A 22,674-nucleotide genomic window follows, 5' to 3' on the forward strand; every position below is an offset into this window, starting at 1 on the left:
GCAAACAAAAAGTCTCCGCCCCTGGGACAGGATATAGAGAAGAGAGATCCTTCCCAAAAAAAGGAAGTATATGAAATATACAAGCTGAATTATTTTCAGAGAAGTGAAATTCGTGGTGGCGTTCTAATGTTGTGACTTCTCATTGAAAGAATCAGTCGAGTCACCCTCTTGTGCAGCAGGGGGCAGGGCGAAGTTATCCGACTTGGTGGGCTTTTCCTCCATACCACGGAACATGGGGCTGGTCCGGTGGAAGTAAGAGTGGACATGACCCTCAAGCAGAGACTCGTCAGTGTCGAACGCGAGATCCTCTCCCTTGTCGTTCTCAGAGACTTTGCGGGCCATGGCTGCCTCCCACTCAGCACGGAATTCCTCGACCTTCTGTTTGTAGTCGAGTTCGGCATCGTAGTACTTGCCCTTTCCGCGAAGGCGCTCCCAGACGGATAAGTGCTTGGAATGAACAGCAGGACCATGGTACTCGTGTTCACGACCAGAGCGGATGAAAGCCCAGCGACGCTCCTGCTCCTTCAGGTCAAGACCAGTGGTATCGGGAAGGAAAAGCCAGGTCACGACCACACCTGCCAGACCGAACCAAGGTACAACGTAGAACTTGGTCTGGGTGTCGATATAGTTATACAGAACCGATGCCAACAGAGCACCTAGCTTACCGGCGGCGGCAGACAGGCCGTGAGCTGTGGCACGAATTGGGGTAGGGAAAACTTCCGCAGCAACCAAAAAGGTGACCGAGTTGGGACCGAACTGGTTGAAGAAAGAGCTCAGGAAGTACATTGCCTGGAAAGACTTGATGTGCGCCGGCTCTTTGTAGTAAAGGAAATTGAAAGCGGGAATGACGAAGAGGATGAAATCCATCATGAAACCGACGATTTGCATCCATTTGCGCCCGTAGAGCTTGTTGTCGATAAGGAAGGAGGCAAGGTAGTAACCACACAGCGATACACCGACGTTGACCAGATTCCAGAGCCAGGTGGGCATGATCGATGTTGTCTCAGGGCTGATCACCTTGATGAACTCGCTCTGGAAGAGCTTGTTACCGTAGAAGAAGACGTCGTTGAAGAACCATCCACCAGCAGTAGCCACGATACGGAAACCAAAGTGTCTGAATGCCAGCTTCAGAGAGGTCACATCATAGCCAGTAACCGAGGCCTTCTTCTTAGCGGCCGCGAGCTGCTTGCTAGCAGCCTTCATGTGGTAGGTACGGTAGTAGACGAGCCACAGGGTGCCAACAGCAGGGATAGCGAAAGAAATACGGTAAGTCCACTGCGCGGCGACGCTGGAGTAAGGAGGATTGCCACTTCCATGATGGAAGCAGAGCAGCAAGATAATGAGGATGACCTGGTTGAAGAACTGACCCCAACCCTGCATCAAGAAAGCGCTAGTGACCTTGCGACCACGGTGCAGACGATCCTCCCTAGTTGAAACTTTTCCAGAGCCAACGGCATTTTCCATACCGCTGGTGGCAGTCATTGGGTATTCTCCACCTGTTGTTGCAGGTCAGACAACATGCACCCGGAAGGAAACCAAGAGAAATCGGAAAACTTACCAACACCAATACCGTAGATGAACAGAGACCAAGCATAGCATATTACCCAGCCATTCTGGTTGACACCCCAGGCGGCGACGAGCATAACCAGACCGAGAAGCATAATAGAGGCATCTTGAATAAGACCCCAGCGACGGCCAATCCTGATAGCCCAGTTAGCACTACCTTCCACCAAGAATATTAAGAGTGTAGAGATATCCTACCAGTCACCGAGAACTCCGACTAGAATCTGACCAACAATGATACCGACAATCTCCAGGTATTCAACGGCGTTGATCCATTGAGCGTTGCAAATCTTGTGGTCTTTCCAGCACGACTTGAAGGCGGCTTGGAAGAGCGGCTTGACGTTTCCGATCGAAAAGAGCACATAACTAATCGGACAAGGCATCCAACTGTTAGCATTGACCCTTCCCCGCAGATCGGTCTGCTTTGACGAGGCGGGACACTTACCCTTCCAGACCAAGACCAGCACCAGGAAGTACCATGTTCCGGAAATAGTAAGCAACAGGGGACAGAGGGTCCTTCTTGGTCATATCCCAGATGCCTTTGAGCTCACGCTTGGCTTCCATGGAATCGTAGGAACCAACGAACTTGATCTTCTTGAGCAGGGGAAGATCCGCCCAGTAGACACCATCCGAAGTGTAGCTATCATCCGGACGAATGAGAGCATCGAAGGCGCCCTTCTCATGAACATCCATGTCCTCCAAAGGGTCATGGGTTCCCGTCATATCGGGCCCATGAGGAGCACGTGGGCCAAAGTCAGCCATTCTTTCGTCGAGTTGCTGAAGGATAAGGGATCCGAGAACCTGACGGAGAGCTTAGCCTTCACGACAAGAAATGTGGCAGACGCTTAGAACGTCCTTGTAGGACTAAGGAGATTGCAAGGCGTTGCACAATGCAAGCCAAGTCGAACAGGCTCGATGAATCTTATATGCGGACGGCTGATGGTAGAAAAAAAATCTCGGCAGAAGGCAGATGACGACCAGCACGAGAGATCGCCCCCGACACATGGGCAATTCGCGCTTTGTGATAAGTCGACGAAGGTCTGGGCAGATCCAGAGTAGTGGCGGGTTCCACGGCAGCCAGCACTCGAAGTCAAGAGGCAATCAACCATCAGACAACTCCATAGCGTCCCAAGCTGGAAAGAGGGACCACTCCGTGCCACGAAAGTTTGTTAGAATGGCCAAACTACTAATCTTGGCTGGAGGGTCCCTCCGGCGAGGCCCGTTGGGATTGGCTGCCTCTCTCTTTACTGTCCGAATTCATACCGAAATTGGTCGAAAATTCCACAGAAGTTTTTTATTTTTTCGAGTTTAACAATCCAAACTCTGTAAGCTAAATTGAAAGTTAGCGGCAGAACCGGCTTTGCCTGATGGATCGGAAAGCGGGACGAGGTAGTCAACCAGCCTCCGCTGGCCAATCAACGATGCACGTGGCGGCAGAATCTTCTCAGAAACCCAGGTCGGTCTTCACCGCCTTCTAGAAAGATTCTTCTGTCCTTATGCTGGCCAATCAAAACCATTCAATGCCACATTTTCTCACCCCCACAACCGGACAGAAACGCCGCTTGCAGACGACGAGAGCGGTCACGCCAGTAACCATGGACTACATCAATGAGGGCATTACGGATATTGAACTGCAATTAATTTCATGAGACATGGATTACAGTGTAAGTAGATTTCTACCTAGGTAGTGCCGGGATGGTCAATTATTGACAGGGATCGATATCAACTTCGACGTCAGTCGCGATCGCAATATTTTAGACAAATTTCATCCTTGTCTAAGTTACGTCGGTTTGACGATCGGTGTTACACTGGACGAATAACCAAGTTCAGTACCTCGAATATGGCTTGGCTTATCTGGTCGGGGAGTACGGAGAGTATCTAAGGTAGTAGTACGCACGATTTACACTGCCCTCCAGCTCCGCATGCTTCTGTTTGTGTATCATAATCATAAATAATTCATTCGGTTGACTTTGTTCTGGGACTGCCTCAGAAGCTCGTGGTCAAATGTCCACCCCTCGCATGAGTCGCATGTTGGAATCCGACCAACTAAGGTAAGGTAACTAAAGAGCGTTTAACGCGGAGATGACAGCTAGTGGAATCTTGGCATTTGGACACCAAATCGGCCGCCTCCTTCATCAACCAGTGAGCTTTGCTCTTTCGAACACGTTCCTGCCAGTCACCTGTAAAAGGGCAAGGTGTCTCGTGTGAGATGCCCATTTTCTGCATCTGCGCTAATACGTAGCAGCCACTTCACAATGATGATATGTTCTACGGTGTAGGATTGTTTGTTATGTCACTATTCCTGCCTACTTCATCATTTGATTCCAATTTTGTTGACATTGGTATTCTGTAGGTCGTTTGAATACATGCCTTAAGATTGATGTCAGCAAGTACATCACTATGCCTTCACATTGGAGAAACTGGGAGTTTCTGAATTGCAAGGTTGTCAGCTCAGATCATCAAGCATTTTTGCCCATGATCAGACGTCGAACCAACATGCATGATTTAATAATATTCGATTAATGCACCACACGAAACATAGTTTCCATCCAGCAAGATGTTTCGTCAAGTCGCACTCGCGACTGCAATACCTGCCCACCTCTCCGGCACGCAAGAGGATTGAGCCCAGCGAGCTTCTGGTCGAAGCTACTGCTTCCATTTTGCATGGGTCGAAGATAACTCGCACGATGCAAACGAGGTTTCCGTTTAGCTTTTGGCCATGCTCCGTGTGTCTCAGCTCACTGTGGAACATTTGAAAGAGTCGATGCTAATAATAATAAATGTCGATCGTCATTCGTGCTCAGCCATACTCTGGATCCTTACGTATCAGAAATGCTTAGCAATGCTTAGCAGTCTGTTATCTTTATTCGCTTTTTGCTCGTGTGACATCGTAAGAGCAGTCTTCCTCAGACACCCCTTTTTCTTTAGCCGGAGTTGCCAGCCACTCGGCGGGAGATATCCAGTTCCTCTGCCTCAGGTGGTCGATCCCACGAGTTGAATAACTCCAGTTTCTATGAATGAAATGAGAGGTCGTGCTCGCTCCGTGGAGATTTCGTTCTCATTCTCTGAATGTACTATGAAGGCACACCTGGTGCTGCATCTGCTGGTGATTGGTCGATGCTGCGACCTCAGTCTATGTCCCTCGAACTTACGAAAACGTCTTCTAGTCTCCTCTGAGCTCTGATCCTTCTTCTGCCGTCCATATGGATTTCGAGGATTTCGATCCTCAACTAAGCTTGTACTTATAATTTTGTTTCCGCGATATCCAGCCGCGATCCCGTGTACACAATTCTTGGCCCACATCCTGATTCGGCCTCGAGGGCTGAGCTAGTGAGACTGCATCAGATTCAGATGTTGCGATCAGCAGTTCGCAGCTCCCTTTTCTTAGGCGTGCGCCACCATGCTTGATGCATATGCACATTTGGCTTCTAGGGCGATTTCTAGAAGGTCAACGATGCCGCCAGGCTTAGTCTAGCCACCAGGGGGAGCACTGGTCCAACTGGAGCCGGTTGATCACGTCAAAAAGCTCCTGACATAGAAACGTGGTGCAATATGACTTTCTTATTGGCTCGGATCCACAGTCTGGGTCACACCCTGCCTAATTTAAGGTATCTCTTCTCTGCCCATCCCATGTCCAAATGTAGATGCTGCTTCGTCTTGCTTGCTTGCCTGCTTTTCCTTGAATTCTTTACCGTCTTTATCTGCGAAAGGGGAAGAATGGACCAGAAATGAATACCTTTCTATTGCTATCTTAATTCATTGACCATTCCATGTGCATGGTATTCAAATGATTGACCGTTCAGCCGATGCGATAACAGAGATGGCCGCCAAGTTTCATTCTCTGCAGAATGTCGTGTTCTACTACTTGAGGATATCACTCTATGCGCCTTCCGGACAGCCTGAAATGAGGTGAGCTCAGCTTCTTAATGTTTAGACGTCCACTTGTGTTCAGAGGCTACCGTCGGGAAATGACCAATTCGCTCATTGACCGATTGACATTCCTGTTATGATCTGTTGATGGCGAAAACCGTCATACTTGTTCTCTGTCAACCCATGCGTATGTCTATACGCCTATAGCTTGTAACCCAACAGGAAAGCAAGGCATTGATCATTCTCAAGGCTTTCTTCACAGTCGGCTCCTAAACGCTCCCAAGTCACAGTCTCTCGGAGTCAAGGTGATTGCAGCCCAGGATGAGCCACAGATACAGGGACTTCCCCGCTCGACGCACCGATCAACAGTACATGGCGTAAGAGAGACTTGAGAGAACCTTTTTTCTTTCGAAGTCTAGCCCTTAGCACGACAGTAGCCCCATGTCACAGCAGTGACTGAGCAGTTAGGACGTGACACCCTGGTATCAAGCTGACTGGGATTGATCCTTGACCACGGGCTTCTTTTCAAAGATGTCTGCTAATGCATTTCCAGTCTGAACATATTGAATCATCGTTTCTTCGAGAACTTTGGTCTACGAGAACCTCTCCGACTTTTGCCATCTAATTTCCCGATTGGATATTCAGCCCAATGTCGTCCCTGGCTATTGGCGTGATATCAAACTGACACACTCAAGTGCCAAACTTGCCTGATGGCTCAGTATTTCGATCACCAAACCTAAATTCTGAACCGTGAACACCCGAGATCCTGTTTCGCTGGGTCTGGATAGTCCTTCAGGCAGGCGTTCCAACTCACCTTGCCTCGCGTTGCGGCTTCTGGAAATCTTTTCAACTCATGCGTCAGAATCTCCAGCAAGCCGGGTTCCATGCTTTTCTGTCTTCGCTGCTGTTCAGGTTGGGGTATATATCTAAACTTGAAACAACCTCCGCAGAGCTGGCCTTCAAGCCCACGTCTAGTTTCAGGATGGATAGGCCCTGTAGTTTTTCATTATACTGGAACTGAACGTTATCATCAAGCATAGAACACAAGCCAGTGTCAATCAACGCTTAAGCATTTTGAGCCATCTCCCCGAGCATGAGGTTTAGAATGCTTAGCATGAAGAACTTATGAAAACCTGCCGACTTCCGTTTATAAATATACATATCATTTCCAGCCACTCTCTTGTTATTTCAGGATTGTCTTGCAATGGGGCCTCAGGCAACTACGTGAGCGCTATGACCTTGTAACTATGGATAGCGGGCGGTGCCTAGCCTTTATCTCATGAAGCCTGGACTAGGGTAGGTCCTGGTTAAACTGATCAGATACCTTCTCATGCTGGCCTGTTTTTCAACTAAATGCTGATGGTGGTTTGGGGGATCCCACAACCACTGAGAGGGTGATAGGATCTCTGACATTCTGTTGGGAGAGGGCCTCGGCTCTCTTGTTCTTGGGAGAGAGAGCTTAGCAACATTGATCTATCGCGCCCTTGGATAAGGATTGACTATTAGGTTATCATCTCACCAGCTGGTAGTAACATCCCTGCCTGTGATTGGTGAGGCGTAGGCCCGAAAAGTAGAGAGTAGTTGTCGGTTTTCTGTAGAGCGATCTCCGTGTCGCAAAGTCTGAATCTTAAGTATTATTCGAAATCCAGCCTTCACAGCCTTGGTCTTTCCGGATCTACAACTCGATCAGGTCGAATGTTTTCAGTTGGGGGATCCTCTCATAGTGGGAGACCTATTAGACCAGCCCACTTTAACCAAATGGGGATTGGTGGAGGCGCGTCCAAACCGCGTCCCCTACGCGTCGTCATTTCCTTACGCGATAGCCCGCATGGACTGCCATCCCTTACCCAGTCCACACTATTCAAGATTCAATTACTGGACAGTTGCAGAAGCCCAGTCATTATTAGCGAAGCCATTGATGACCATCCATCGATAGGTCAACCGAGATCATTGCGCCATGTCTGCGGCACGCGCGAAGTTGGCAGAGCTGCGAGCTCTTCGTGCAGCAGGAAAGAAACGTCTATCAACATACGAGATTGAAGAACAAGACGACATCTACGAAGAGGTCGATGATGAAGGTTACAAGAAAATTATCCGTAACCGGCTGGATCAGGATGATTTCGTGGTCGACGACAACGGTGAAGGATACGCGGATGATGGTCGGGAAGTATGGAACGAACGAGTAGCGGGCTACAACAGCGAAAGCGACGATGACGAGTTACCCGAGCGCAGCAAAGCCGCCAAAAGGAAGCGCGAAGAGGAGAAGCAGAGAAAAGAGAAAATCAACAATGGTATCTCAAAATACTTCAATACTGGACCTGCTGCGTCTGCTCCGAAGCCGAAAGTGAGTGTTATTTACTTTGCACAATGCCTGGCGTCAGTTCTAATGAGAATAGCCGGTTGCCACGGCAGAAGATGAAGCTTTCATGGCCGATCTTCTCGGAGAAGTCGATACCAATGTCGTTGCGAACCATATTCCTACACAAAATGTGATCAAGTCGGAAACTCGACGCAAAGTCCGCATTCTTTCGCCTCCGTTAGCCTCGAAGCCACGCAATGAGAGGATCAGCAGAAAGGACGAGAACAGCGAGCCGGCCTCGCCTGTTAACCAAGCACCGGACCTTGAGTTCCAAGACGACGATGGACCCCTCCCTACAATGGATGACGGCGACGTGGCCATGAGCGATCCTATGCCGTCTTCCCCCATCAGCAAAGTAGTTGAGAGGAAGTCGAATATCAACGTAAAGAAGGAAGAATCTGATGAAGAGGACAACGATCTCATGGAGATTGCTCCAGCAACAGGACAAAGTGAAGCCAAAATGACAAGCGTTAACATGGCTGGAATCCGTCCGCCTCCGAAGATAAAGAAGGAGAATTATACAACTCCTGCCAACTCTTCTCCCGTGAAAGCACCTGTGGACATTCTGAACGCTTCTTGGAACGACGTCCGGAGTAAACTGAACGTTCTTAGCAGTCCAGCAACGGAATCACGGACTTTCGGTAAGCTTCGCGCACAGGATGTGATCGAAGAAGACGGAAGTTTGCGCATGTTTTGGCTCGACTATACGGAGGTCAACGGCAGCTTATGCTTATTTGGCAAGGTGAAGAACAAGCACACCGGTTCTCATGTCAGCGCTTTCGTCAAAATCGACAATATCCTACGAAAGCTTTTTTTCCTCCCTCGCGAGTACAGACATAAGCATGGCCGAGTGACCGATGAGGAGGTGGATATGAAAGATGTCTATGAAGAGGTTGACGAGATGATGTCCAGGCTCAAAGTCGGGATGCATAAGATCAAACCGTGCACACGCAAGTACGCATTTGAATTGCCCGATATTCCCAAGGAAGCAGAGTACTTGAAGTTGCTCTACCCGTACGACAAGCCGACGTTACCAATGGAAACCAAGGGCGAAACGTTCTCTCATGTCTTCGGAACCAACACCTCTCTCTTCGAGCAATTTGTGCTTTGGAAAAACATCATGGGTCCATGTTGGCTCAAGATTGAGGATGCCGATTTTACAGCTGTCAACAATGCATCATGGTGCAAGTTTGAGTGCCAGGTTGCTAGACCTGCTTCCATTACACCTGTGCCTGACACGGAGAATTTGGAGCCGCCGCCCCTTACACTCATGAGTCTTTCTTTCCGGACCCAACTCAATGTAAAGGAGAACAAGCAAGAAATTTTGGTGGCAAGTGCACGCGTTTACGAAAACATCTCGCTCACGGACACTACTCCTCCCGAGAAAATCCCTTGCAAGACTTTCACTGTCATGCGACCAGTTGGCTCTTCGTACCCACTTCATTTCGAGGCTGAGACGCGCAAGCAACGAGGCACTTTCATGCTGGAAAAGAGCGAACAATTTCTGTTGAGCAAATTCCTGGCATTGTTCGAAAAAATGGATCCTGATGTCCTTATGGGACATCAACTACAAGAAGTTGACCTCAGCATTCTGCTCAGTCGCTTGAAAGAAAAGAAGACCCCCGGGTGGCATCGCATTGGACGTCTAAAGCGTGGCGAGTGGCCCAAGAGCTTCAACAAAGGCGGAGGATTCTTTGCTGAAAGGCACTTGATCGCTGGAAGATTAATGTGCGATGTAGCGAATGACATGGGAAAGGTAAGATTCTCGTGGTAACAAGATGAGGATTACATGTTAACATCACCAGTCTCTCATGATGAAATGTCAATCGTGGAGCTTAACCGAAATGTGCGAACTCTACCTTGGAGATGGCAATACACGGCAGGAACTGGATACTGAGGCGGCATTGAAGACTTGGGCTACCTCCAAAGAAGGTCTCATGAACTTTGTAAACCACTGTGATGCGGACACCTATTTTATTGCTGCCCTCGTGTTGCGGCTGCAAATGTTGTCGCTCACCAAAGTTCTCACAAACATTGCTGGCAATTCCTGGGCTCGAACCCTCAGTGGTACTCGCGCTGAGCGTAACGAGTACATCTTGCTGCATGAGTTTCACCGAAACAAATACATCTGCCCTGACAAATACTCATCGAAGCTACAGAAGGCGGAAGAGAATAATCAGGATGGCGACGATGATGCTGCCGGTGACAAGAAGAAGAAGGACAAATACAAAGGAGGTCTTGTCTTCGAGCCCGAAAAGGGCCTCTATGACAAGTTTGTCTTGGTCATGGACTTCAACAGTTTGTACCCGAGTATCATCCAAGAGTACAATATCTGCTTCACGACCGTGGACCGGACCGCCACGGTAAGCACTCAACAGTTGTCTTAGCAATCCCTACTCTCAACCCCCACTAACGTGTTTGCAGGCTGAAAATGAGAACGAAGAAAAAGTACCCGAAGCTCCTTCCTCGGATCAAGAGCAGGGTATTCTTCCTAAACTCATTGCCACGCTTGTTGGTCGCCGTCGCGAAGTAAAAAAATTGATGAAAGACAAGCACGCAACACCTGAACAGCTTGCGCTGTGGGACACCAAACAATTGGCCTTTAAGCTGACCGCTAACTCTATGTATGGGTGTCTGGGTTATACGCAGAGTCGTTTCTATGCTCGTCCTCTGGCCATGCTCACAACTTTCAAGGGTCGTGAGATTCTAAGGAGCACCAAGGAGCTGGCAGAATCAAAGCAGCTCCGCGTCATCTATGGTGATACCGACTCTGTTATGATTAACACCAATATGGACACTATCAGTGATGCACTCAAGGTTGGCGAGGAGTTCAAGAAATCCGTCAACGAACGATACCGGCTCCTGGAAATAGATATCGACAACATCTTCCGTCGCCTGTTATTGCACGCTAAAAAGAAGTATGCGGCTGTCAACATGACTGAGGTGGACGGAAAGTTTGTGGATAAGCTCGAGGTCAAAGGTTTGGATATGAAACGACGTGAATACTGTGCCCTATCGAAGGAAGTATCTCAGAAACTTCTCAATGAAATCCTCTCTGGTGAGGACCAAGAGCTAGTTCTCAATCGAGTCCATGACTACCTTCGAGACCTGGCCGACAAAATGCGCGAGTACCAAATTCCGGTCCAAAAATACGTGATATATACGGTAAGCTTCCAGCCCCTGACGATCTCCTTTCCATTCTAATGCTCTCTACAGAAACTGTCGAAACGGCCAGAAGAATACCCCAACAAGGAGACGATGCCTCCCGCACAAGTTGCGCTGCGTGAGCTCGCCCGTGGCAAGACAATTCGACCCAACGATGTTATTTCATACATCGTGACGAACGGAGACTCGGAGACCTCATCGCTACCACCAGCGAAGCGGTCGTATACCCTTCATGATGTCATGAAGTCCGATAACAATCTCAAGCCCGATATCGAATTTTACCTCCTCAAGCAGATTTTCCCCCCCATTGAGCGTCTTTGTGCGCCTATTCCAGGGACTGATGCAGTTCGGCTAGCTGAGTGTCTGGGTCTGGATGTACGCAAGTATCAGATCAATACGTCCAGTGGAAGCAACCAGCAGAATGCGGATATCTTTCCGTTGGAGTCCCAGATTCCAGACTCTGTGCGTTTCGAGAATGCTGCTCGGCTTACGCTGACTTGTCGATCTTGCAAAGAGAAGTCTATCTTTGAGGGACTCGTGGCGTCGACTCACATGTGTACTGCCAACGGCATTGTCTGTCCTAACCAAGCATGTCAAAAGCCTTTCACCGTGCTGACGATAATTGCGCAATTGGAGAGCCAGATTCGTGCTCAAACGTCAAAGTACTACGAAGGCTGGCTGGTTTGTGATGACTCTGCATGCGGCAACCGAACTCGCCAAATGAGCGTTTATGGGCACCGATGCCTGGGGCCTCGTGGCCGCGCTGAGGGCTGCCTTGGACGTATGACGTATGAGTACCCGGAGAAGCAGATGTACAACCAATTGCTTTACTTTGCAGGTCTTTGGGATGTGGACAAGGCTAAAGCCAATGCCCAGAAGGAGGCCAGCGGGGAAAAGAAAGACAGCATCGCAGCGCTGGTCGAGTTCAATCGCACTCGTTTCGGCACCATCAAGGGTGTGGTGGATGGCTATCTGAAGAAGTGCGGCCGACAATGGGTTGAAATGGATGCCCTTTTCCGGTTCATGCTTCCGTGAACTATTTGCTGTCGTGCGATCTTTGACTGGGATTAATGGATTTTGTATATACAGGGACTTTTGGATGGTTTGGGCTCTCGTCTGTCATTGTGGATAGCGTAATGATATCACTGTTTGTATGATGACTGATAGCATTCCTTTGCGCATGAAAGGCATTTTGTAATGTGCAAAAGAATCGAAGTCAATGAGTTCATAGTACGTGGCGAGTCTCCCACTTAAGACTGGTTCCGTTTGTATGGTCATCAGATTCCCTCGCTGCAGTTCATATACAAAGCTACGTACTTCTGTTTTAGGGTGTCCTATCTTATCGGCCTCTTATCGGAAGCCCCGCTGGAAATTTCCCCACTGATACGCGGTGGACTTGCTGTTGGCACTCGGCACTTTCTCATCTTAATGCCGTGCATTCTACGGAGTACGAGGTGCCCAATCATTCTCAAACAAACTCATTGAATCAGTTATCTTCGTCAGCTGTCCTGAATCGATCAGCTCGGAGATATTGCCACCCCTATCATGTCCGTCAAGCGGGTTTTAATTATCGCCGGCTCGGACAGCTCAGGCGGCGCGTAAGTCCATCGTTTCCGAAGAAAGGATGTAAATATCCGACTAACCTATAAAATGAATCAGCGGATTAGAAGCTGATCAGAGGGTTCTCGCTGCTCATGGTGTTTATGCTCTGACAGCAACGACGGGTTTAACGGCCCAGAACACCTTGGGGGTGCAAGACATTTTTATCGTCCCTGCACAGTTTGTGAAGAAGCAGATTAATGCTGGGTTAGAGGATGTGGGAGCAGATGTTGTCAAATTAGGTATGAGTATTACGCATCAAGATTGATTCCTTTGTTACTGTCGCCTACCTTTCCGAATTCTACCCGTCTGTCCGGCAGTTGCAGCTAACTGAGACGCAGGAATGCTCTCCTCTGAGGGGACAATTGATGTCATCGCTGAGGCTTTGACTTCGCATCAAATCCCCTCCGTGGTTTTGGATCCGGTAATTCTACTAAGTTGAATTGTTCGAAGTAAAATATCTGAGATTGAATGCGTAAACAGGTTATGATCTCTACGAGCGGGTCTCAATTGTTACCCGAAGCAGCTGTTCAAAGTCTGCGCACAAAGCTACTACCCCTGACGACCATCCTCACTCCGAACATCCCTGAGGCGATGCTCTTACTAAAAGATGCCGGATTGGACGTACAAGAACCGAAGGACCTCTCCGATCTCACTCAGCTCGCAAAGCAAGTTCGTGCTTTGGGACCCAAAGCTGTCCTTTTGAAGGGCGGTCATCTACCTCTCACAGCAGCCCACGAGGCGGCGCAGAACCCGGAAGATGCGTCAACAGTGATTGATATTCTGTATGACGGAGAGAACGCCACTCTATTCGAGACTGACTTCCTCGTGTCCAAGAACACTCATGGCACGGGCTGCTCTCTGGCGTCGGCCATTGCAGCCAATCTGGCCCTTGGGAAAGATATGAAACGAGCAGTTCACGGTGCTGTCCGATTTGTCGAAGCGGGAATCAAGACAAGTGTCGATATGGGCAAGGGAAGTGGTCCAATCAACCACTTTCACTCCGTGTATTCCTTGCCTTTCGCACCGTAGGTCCTGCTATTCTAGTTCCCTGACCCATGTGACTAACGCACCTCAGCGATCGTTTCCTGGAGTATGCTCTCGCCCGACCTGATGTCCGTCCGATCTGGAAGAAGTTTACCGAGCATGAGTTTGTTCACGGCCTGGGCAGCGGCAAGCTCCCTGTGGAACGGTTCAAGCAATACCTGGTGCAAGACTATCTGTACTTGGTGAGAACCCCCTGATACTTTTGCCATCCATCCGAGGATTGCTGACTTGCTGGTCCCTTCAGGTCCATTTCGCCCGTAGCAACTCGTTGGCTGCTTATAAAGCAAAGTCCATGGCGTCTATTGCCGCGGTTAGTTAGCACCAAGAATCGGTTTTCATTGAAAGGGTCGACGCTGATGTGACAAAAAATCTAGTCTGCCAAGATCGTATTACATATTGAGCGGGAAACGGCGTTGCACTTGGACTATTGTGCGTCCTTTGGCTTGTCCAAGGCAGAGATGGAGAGTTACCCAGAAAGCCTTGGTAAGTACTCAAGCTTTCAGATGCTTCCTGCCTGATCGCTGCTGACTCTCAATCTAGCCTGTACGGCGTACAGCCGCTACATTCTCGACGTGGGACAATCGGAGGACTGGCTCGCACTGCAGGTGGCTCTTGCGCCCTGTCTCATCGGTTACGGAGCCATTGCTAAGCGACTCTACACTGAGAAAGAGACTCTTCGGGAGGGCAATCGCTACTGGCAGTGGATTGAGAATTATGTTGCCGAAGACTACACGGAGGCTGTCCGATTGGGATCTGGTAAGGATACAATTCTTTTCTTCCACGATGTACCTAAGCATATGTGGCTGACAACAGTGTTATAGAACTCCTGGAGACACACATGCGACAGGTCTCCCCAAGTCGTATGGAGGAACTGATCAAGATCTTCATCCGCGCGACGGAATTGGAAATTAGCTTCTGGGATATGGGGTTGGGCGACCACTCACGAGCGCATATGACATCATTGAGCACGTAGCAAATCCTATGTAGAAGACTATTAGACTGTAGAATATACAATGGCAAGATTAGATGTTTAATCTCACTTCAGAGAATAATCACAGGAGCTATAATTCTCGGAAGGATAAAAAATACGACATCCATGGGAACTTCCAGGGCATCTGTTTCAGCAATGTTTACCCATTTCATGCTCCCGTTCATTGATGTGATCACCACAGCTGAGCTGGTAGGTCTCTGGTGCCAATGGCTGGTAACCCCGAATGACCTTGTAAATGGGATCATCTTTTGCCTGAATGATGAGAACATATACATGGCGAGTCGATGTCCGCAAGGGACAACTACTCCATCATGCTATTGACCGACAGGAGGATGTCGTTGATGTGCTAGCCATGCTTCTTGAAAGGGGTGCGGCATTGAACTCGAAGATGTACGACACTCATTATTTCTCATGGAAACTATATTACTTCATGGGCCTTGGCGCCGCTCTGAACAAAGCAGCAGGCCCAGGCAAGATAGAGGCACACTGCATCTATCTGACTAGGCAAAGGGCAGATACCAGCATCAAGGACACAATAAGTTGGACTGCATTGGACTGTGCGACAATATCCGGTCAGTAGAAATTATTAAGCACCTCCAACCATAAAACGTAAATAATGCCACTCCTGATATCTACTGTTATCGGGGTTTGCGAAGTAGCTTTGCTAAATTTGTGATGACGACCCAAGGTCACACGGGAGGCGATTTTATCACGTGATCTTGTGGCAAAAAAGGCGGTAAAGGAAAAGTCTGGCCCACGCTAACCACAACAGGCAAGTCCCTTATTCGCCGCTTCCTCTTCCTTTTGAGTCGCTCATTTCCACTTTTTCTTGCCGCTGAGATCTTTTTTTTTTTCCTCCTCGCCCATCTCTCTCTCTCTCTCTTTATCCCCTTACCTCTCTTTTTCATCTGAATCGAAGACTGTTCTGTCTTCATCTCTCTCTCAGTAGTCTTGTTACCTACTTTAGGTAATTTCCAGTCTACTTCTTGTGACTTTCTATTCCCATTTTCTACCTTCATCGCCGTCGTTTTCTGTTTCTCATCAAAATAACACAAAACTACACGATGTCTTCTTACGGTGGCGGTTATCAGCGCGAGTCGCGCGGCGATTCTTATCGGTAAGTTCCATCATTTTTGAAACGGAAATATTTCAGATTCCGGAGATATCGCAAGTGATATGTTGTTGAAATGTATCGCTTTGGCCTGGGTTGAGTACTACGTACTGTGATTCTCCATCCCTCGTCTTGTGGCCAACTCAACGTTGCTATGCTGGCGTCCTGCGCGATAATAGCCTGCAACATGTCGTACCTTCGTCTGGCGTCGATCATGGCTTGAGTTATCTCTGGAAATCTTGATATTTCGCACATCTGTCATGAGTGCAATAACTAACAAATGCATACAGCTCTAGAGGTGGTCACGGTGGCGGTTATCAAAATGGCAACGGCTACTCTGGCGGTGGTGGCTATGGCGGTGGCTATGGTCGCGGTGGAGGAGCCGCTGGTGGTGACCGCATGTCGAACCTGGGCGCTGGCTTGAAGAAGCAAGATTGGGGTAAGTTGTTTAACTTTGATTCCCGTTCAGACTTTGGTGCTGACTTGCTATCCCTAGATTTGGACTCCCTTCCCAAGTTCGAAAAGTCATTCTATAAGGAACATCCCGATGTTGCCGCTCGCTCTGAGCGCGAGGTCGAGGAATTCCGCAAGAAGCACGAGATGACTGTGCAGGGACGCAATGTGCCTCGTCCCGTCGAGAATTTCGACGAGGCCGGGTTCCCCCAGTACGTCCTGAGTGAGGTCAAGGCTGAAGGCTTCGAGCGTCCCACTGCCATCCAGTCGCAGGGTTGGCCTATGGCGCTTTCTGGTCGCGATGTCGTCGGTATCGCCGAGACTGGTTCCGGAAAGACTCTCACCTACTGTCTCCCTGCCATTGTTCACATCAACGCTCAGCCTCTCCTCGCTCCTGGCGATGGTCCCATTGTCCTCATCCTCGCTCCTACTCGTGAGCTTGCTGTTCAGATCCAGACCGAAATTAGCAAGTTTGGAAAGTCCTCCCGGATCCGCAACACTTGTGTCTATGGTGGTGTTCCCAAGGGTCCTCAGATCCGTGATCTGAGCCGGGGTGTCGAAGTCTGCATTGCAACCCCTGGTCGTCTGATCGACATGCTGGAAGCTGGCCGGACCAACCTCCGCCGTGTCACTTACCTCGTTCTTGACGAAGCTGATCGCATGCTGGACATGGGTTTCGAACCTCAAATTCGCAAAATCATTTCTCAGATTCGTCCTGACCGACAGACCTGCATGTGGTCCGCCACTTGGCCCAAGGAAGTCCGTCAGCTCGCTACTGACTTCCTGAACGACTACATCCAGGTGAACATCGGTTCCATGGACTTGTCTGCTAACCACAGAATTACTCAAATTGTCGAGGTCGTGTCCGACTTCGAGAAGCGCGACAAAATGATCAAGCACCTCGAGAAAATCATGGAAAACCGTGGCAACAAGTGTCTCATTTTCACCGGCACTAAGCGCATTGCTGATGAGATTACCCGATTCCTCCGCCAGGACGGGTGGCCCGCCCTTTGTAAGTCTTTTCTGGATCATTCCTCATTTCCCAGTGCTCTTGCTAACAACGAGCCCAGCTATCCACGGCGACAAGCAGCAACAAGAAAGAGATTGGGTCTTGAACGAATTCAAGGCGGGCAAGAGCCCAATCATGGTGGCCACTGATGTGGCTTCCCGTGGTATTGGTATGATTGAATCGCAAATTTCCCCTTCCCCCTCCCTATTCTCCTCCCTAAGCACCCTCACCCACATTGACGTCGTGTGACAATGGCACGGTGCTTGACTCTCTTCTAAAAGAAACCATGTTGGTATAACATGACTCGTCCAGGCTTTGTCGGGTCTCTTGAAAATGGTGCTCATACCATGAGGACCTTGGACTTACAGTGCAGTGTAGCAGATTGATTCGTACTTTCTGTTCTGAGTTTTCCATCTCTATTCTTGAACCTCGTTGGTCGAGAGATGTGCTATCTCTCCCTTCGACTTGTTGAAGCTGCATTCCAAGGTTACTCTAGGACCGCGACCTTGTGCCAGGCGATGGACTCTGCCCACAAACGGATTTCGACCTCAGATTCCGTGAGAGAGTGATGCATCAAGTCTCACATGACTCAAAAAGGGCGCCTAGGCCTCGTTGCTATTTTGACTAATGCTCTGTGTGCTAACCTAAATCTGTTTGAAGATGTTCGCGACATCACTCATGTGCTGAACTATGACTATCCCAATAACTCGGAGGACTACATTCACCGTATTGGTCGAACTGGTCGTGCTGGTGCGAAGGGAACTGCCATTACCTTCTTCACCACTGAAAGTGAGTTTTTCTTTACAACCGCATGTGTCACTAATTGTCATGACTAACGACTTTCTTCAATGCAGACTCCAAGCAGGCTCGTGACTTGGTTACTATCCTCACTGAGGCCAAGCAGCAGATTGACCCCCGTCTCGCTGAGATGGTTCGCTACAGCGGTGGCGGTGGCCATGGTCACGGTGGTTACGGCCGGTGGGGTGGCCGCGGTGGTGGTCGTGGTCGTGGTGGTAGCTATACCGCTTCCAACGCTGCCCCGCTTGGCAACGCTCGCCGTTGGTAAACTGACTGATCTTGACCTTGACGTCCAGTCTCGTCATTGAGCTTGTAACCCATCGTCACTGGTAGACTTCGCTTTTTCATGGTTCCCTCGGGGTTTTTCTTCGTAATTCGGTACGGAAGGCGTTTTTCGATGACACGATAGACATTGTTCCTTTTTCATGTTATGGTTTTGCTTTTACAAATGCTCGTCGTCGAGCTTTGAATCGGCCGCAGAGGCTCGCCACTGCTGGAATTGTCTAATCTTGCAGATCCTATTCATGCATCTTAATTTCTGATCTCAAAAGTTGTTAACTTGGGCCATTCGCTCGTTCAAGTCTTAGTGCAATTAATTTGCATTCACATCAATATTGAATGGTTTTTAATAAGCGTAGGGAACAATCCTCCTTGCTCTCCACCGTAAAATGCTCTTGTGTCCATTAAGACCTATGCTGCATATCATATCTGTACATTGCTGAGTGTTGCCAACCGGAATTGACTATCCTTGCCCTTATTCAATGCATTCCTACGGACAATGTGAATGATTATATGCAGGAGCCACTATTTTCAGGGCATATTTAGCAAGCTTCAAACATTGCATGTAGTTCAGTTTGAGCCCGTACTCGTCTTGCCAGTATCAGTGATCCATCGATGCATCCGAGAGTGAGCCCAGTAGTGTGGGCTATGAAGCGTGCCTACTACTCATATTCGCTTCAAGCCAGCGACTTCTGAAACAATCAAATCTTCTCCAAAAGTACAATTCGTACCCATATCACGGCATCGAAGTCTAAGAATCTTCTACGAATCAGCCACCAAAAGCCGACAAATCACCTCGACCACCCCTTCAACTGCGCCTCTAGAACCTCCGCGAGTTTCTTATGGACATGGCTCGTCAGATGACCTGAGTTGAACCAAAAGTACGTATCCAGCGGCGTAGGACACCCATACGCCTGGTAATTCGTCTCGATGTCCGGCTGGTTGTACCCCGCGCAGAAATTCGTCGTGTTGAGGATGCCATACCGCGCCGGGTGATCCATCATGTTGCTGAGCGCTGTATGGGCGTCGAAGACGTGGACGGTGGTGTCGGCGTGGGCTCTTTCGAAGCTCTGCGCGTGCTCGGCCAACGCATCGTTGAACCAGGTTATCTGGGTTCCGTTGGGGGAGGGATTGCTCCGCACTTGGTTGGCGGGAGTGCGGTCCAGAGGGGGTAGGTTCATGAAGAGGTAGGAGCGATAGCCTAGGTCGTAGAGGGTCTGGACGGAGGCGAAGAGCGTGGTCATTAGGCGGTTGTAGAAGGTGGGGAAGTGTACGGCGTAGTTAGCGGAGTCGTTGATGTCGTTGATGCCGATCCAGATGGCGACGAGGGTGCGGGATGGGTGGATGATGTTCTTGAGCACGGGGTGGCCGTATTGCTTGTACTGTGTCACCTGGTTGACGAGAGAGACGGTGTAGTTGTGGTGTAGGGGCGTGCTGTGGAAGAGTTAGATGAACGGCGAAGCCTTGGATAAGGGCCCCATACTATTCAACGGAGATGTCTGCTCCAGCAAAGGCAAAGTCCCAGAGCTGCTTCTTACAGCTCAGCGGTGAGGTCAATCCTTTCTTGACGCCGCAGTTTGTTATGAACTCGACCCAGTTGGGGCCTCCCTCGGCCGTGGAGGTCTAGCAGGAGCGTGATATTGTCAGCGATCATGGTATCTTTGGCAGCCAGGAGACTTCGCGAGCGCTGTGGTGGAGCGAACCTGGTTCTGAACAATCTTGTTGGTCAGTAGCGTCTGCCTATCGTATGCGAAGTTCAGTTGGTCACCGATAAAGCTGTAGTTCTGATGGCCATGTGTTCCTTGGACGTATGTGTATGAGTCGCCAAAGGCGAGTCTGAAGGATGTGCGTCAGTAACAGTCTTCTTCAGAGGCACAGGCGTAGGATTATAAAGAACCGACAGATGTCTGGTGGCATCCCAGTCAAACGCCTGCTTGCTCAACTGTGCAGGAAGCGCTGCTGCCACAGAGGCGAGCGCCGCGAGAGCCAGATTCCTTGTTACCGCAATCATGTTCAATGCAATTGTCTTCCGTCACACCAAAGAAATATTTGAGATCTTCTGATCTGATGAATATGCCATTTCAGAGACCGGTTTGCCCTAGACCGGGATTGACAACTTGATATCAATGTCCTCAACCCCGCAAATATGATTGCACACGCGGGGAAATAGTCCATGTTCCCGCAGGTCGACGGACGATATTTCTCCGGAGTCAATCAATAGTATTGGATGGCAGGTGCAGAGGATTTGGTCTATGCCCAAAAAGTCAGGAGCTTATCCCATCACTGGCGTCCTCAAAGTCAATCTCTGGGGAGGCAAAGGTTGAGGCGGGTTTATACTCCAGCTATCTGCCGCCTCAGACGACGAATACACGAATATATATTTTGGTATAACGTTGCCTATTTTTCGGGGGGATTGACTCAGTCACCGCCTCGTCCCATATTATAGATAGTTTTTGATGGCCATTCCGAACACAGAGAATCGAGTTTCAGATTCCGTCCCGAATGATTGATATGTCAAATGATTCAGCGACGAAAATCAAAGATGGGGTTAGGGTGGCCAAGCCATCCGCGCGCTGGATTGAAGCCGGAGGCTCAACTCCCCTGCGGGGCCTCCTGTGGCTCTCCCCAGCTCGAAAAGGCTAAGGTAGACAATGCCTAGACGGTGGGCTGACACGGCAGTAGTTTGTACATAGTTGGTACTCGGGGGAAAATAATCATCTTGTCAATTGATCATCCAGGCATGTCGTGGCAGTAAGCTTGTGCATAGCAGCATGACATAACGACAACATGCCGCTGCTGGAGAATCAAGATGTTCAAATTGCCAACTGGCAAAGCTTTCGACTTTGATAGTGTTGCGCCAGAAGGCAGAGTTCGTCGTCCTTTGTGCCTCGCGCAAGGTCAACTAACTTAACCCATGATATTGATTGGGCGCTAGTTGTTCTGAGCTAACCGCAGTATATCCGCAACCTAGGCATGTTAGTCTGTACCTTGTGGGCCTACTGATATGGCGCATGTGTTAGTCCTGACTCAGCACTCCACTGAGCCTGTGAGGTCCATAGGGAGGAGCTTCGTGCCCTGTGCTCTCGGTGTGTTCATACTCCGTTCACCCTGGACATACAACGGGTGTATTATTATTATTATCATCATGCTCATGGACCGGTCTTCCCATAAAATCATAACAAGTGTCTTAGCGATTTCTTGTATTTCTCCCCGCGACTATGAGATATTTATCCTATCTACGTGCAGGTACGACGTGTTAGATGCTCAATTCTACCTTATCATTGTGTTCCTGCTTCCTCGACACACCGACTGGCAACGAATGACGTCCTCCCAAGCAAAAGCAGCTTTAGGCATATGCTGCGAGACCAGAATGGGCTTAGGCATGATGAACGCAACTGACACTGGTTCGGGGTGGGGCCAGTCCAAGGCCAGTCAGAAGACTGTATATCGAATTATCAATAATATTAATATTTTTTGTTAAAGTGGATGCAAAATGAGTCTTAATCGGGGAGGTCCCAAAGTGCGGATATCGGAAGCAATCTTGTTGGTAATTTGATAAATGGATGATGGTATTATTATTTCCTATTGTTATATTAATACGGTGTATATGTTGGAATCCTCAATACGGAATTACCTTAGTCAAGTCTTCCACCAGGGTCAGGGATTCGGCACCCAAACCTCATCGTCAGTGCATGATAAAGACTGATCAGTCACCAGTCAGGTAGGCACTGAGGTAGAAACAGAGTTGTCATACTCTACCAAAAGAAGTAAAGGACGCAGCTGCCACCATCCCTTGACTATCCTGGCTTGAATTCTTAGTTTCTAAATTTCTAGAGCTGCCGTAGATCATGCACAGAACATGTACAATGAGTCACTGGCACCTCAGCTATTGATTTGGGACCTTAGTGTGCAGCTACAGTGCCTCATAGTTTATTGTCCTCAGTATGCAATTGCCATGCAGATGATCAAGGTAAGAGGCCAGCTTTGTAAAATTCCAAAGGCAGGCCTCAGTATATTGAGACATCCGCGGAGAACCAATTACTTCGGGTACCTGAGAGGAGGCTCCGTACTCGACACCAACTTACCAAAGATACCAACATGATTCAGGCCACCTCCTGCTAGTGTATGGGTGGATCGCGACGTCGGAGGCTCGGAGATATGGACCTTCCTCCGCCGGGGTTGTAAAACAATTAAACAAGTACTTACTCCGTACTAATCTCCTCTTTAAGGTGGGCGATTCCTCCCTAGTCAGCAGACCAAACTGCCATAGCACATCCGCAAATATACACTTAAATTTTGAATCAAGGATTTGTCATTTGATAATTTAGTGAGTTTGGAGGTTACTTACAGATAATCTTGAATTCTGCGGTATGGATACTTGCTATCTTGGCACACTGTCCGTGCTATCATAACATCGCTACTAATACCCG

General features: G+C 49.0%; 5 protein-coding genes across 5 annotated transcripts; 3 read left to right on the plus strand and 2 right to left on the minus strand.

Moving 5' to 3' along the window:
• Positions 1-123: 123 nt before the first annotated feature.
• On the minus strand, positions 124-2,325 carry Aud_001040 (putative MFS phosphate transporter; the record flags this gene model as incomplete). The annotated part of the gene is made up of 4 exons (XM_043286541.1): positions 124-1,496; positions 1,559-1,701; positions 1,762-1,929; positions 2,009-2,325. The coding sequence occupies 4 exons, from the start codon at positions 2,323-2,325 to the stop codon at positions 124-126; spliced, it is 2,001 nt and encodes a 666-aa protein (XP_043142476.1).
• A 5,065-nt stretch (positions 2,326-7,390) lies between these two features.
• Positions 7,391-11,992, plus strand: Aud_001041 (DNA-directed DNA polymerase alpha catalytic subunit POL1; the record flags this gene model as incomplete). Its single annotated transcript, XM_043286542.1, has 5 exons — positions 7,391-7,777; positions 7,830-9,548; positions 9,598-10,155; positions 10,217-10,957; positions 11,009-11,992. The coding sequence occupies 5 exons, from the start codon at positions 7,391-7,393 to the stop codon at positions 11,990-11,992; spliced, it is 4,389 nt and encodes a 1,462-aa protein (XP_043142477.1).
• Positions 11,993-12,502: 510 nt separating this feature from the next.
• Positions 12,503-14,576, plus strand: Aud_001042 (putative thiamine biosynthesis protein (Thi-4); the record flags this gene model as incomplete). Its single annotated transcript, XM_043286543.1, has 9 exons — positions 12,503-12,555; positions 12,617-12,798; positions 12,898-12,980; positions 13,040-13,584; positions 13,635-13,785; positions 13,848-13,913; positions 13,978-14,086; positions 14,144-14,359; positions 14,425-14,576. 9 exons carry the CDS (start codon positions 12,503-12,505, stop codon positions 14,574-14,576), a joined length of 1,557 nt encoding a protein of 518 aa, XP_043142478.1.
• Positions 14,577-15,658: 1,082 nt separating this feature from the next.
• Positions 15,659-18,233, plus strand: Aud_001043 (DEAD-box ATP-dependent RNA helicase DBP2; the record flags this gene model as incomplete). The annotated part of the gene is made up of 6 exons (XM_043286544.1): positions 15,659-15,711; positions 15,996-16,144; positions 16,202-17,170; positions 17,229-17,336; positions 17,828-17,956; positions 18,022-18,233. 6 exons carry the CDS (start codon positions 15,659-15,661, stop codon positions 18,231-18,233), a joined length of 1,620 nt encoding a protein of 539 aa, XP_043142479.1.
• Positions 18,234-19,035: 802 nt separating this feature from the next.
• On the minus strand, positions 19,036-20,255 carry Aud_001044 (SGNH/GDSL hydrolase family protein; the record flags this gene model as incomplete). Its single annotated transcript, XM_043286545.1, has 4 exons — positions 19,036-19,678; positions 19,728-19,867; positions 19,948-20,080; positions 20,146-20,255. 4 exons carry the CDS (start codon positions 20,253-20,255, stop codon positions 19,036-19,038), a joined length of 1,026 nt encoding a protein of 341 aa, XP_043142480.1.
• Positions 20,256-22,674: the final 2,419 nt, after the last annotated feature.

The sequence above is a fragment of the Aspergillus udagawae genome, assembly GCF_001078395.1.
Source record: "Aspergillus udagawae IFM 46973 DNA, scaffold_1, whole genome shotgun sequence".
Classification (NCBI taxonomy): domain Eukaryota; kingdom Fungi; phylum Ascomycota; class Eurotiomycetes; order Eurotiales; family Aspergillaceae; genus Aspergillus; species Aspergillus udagawae.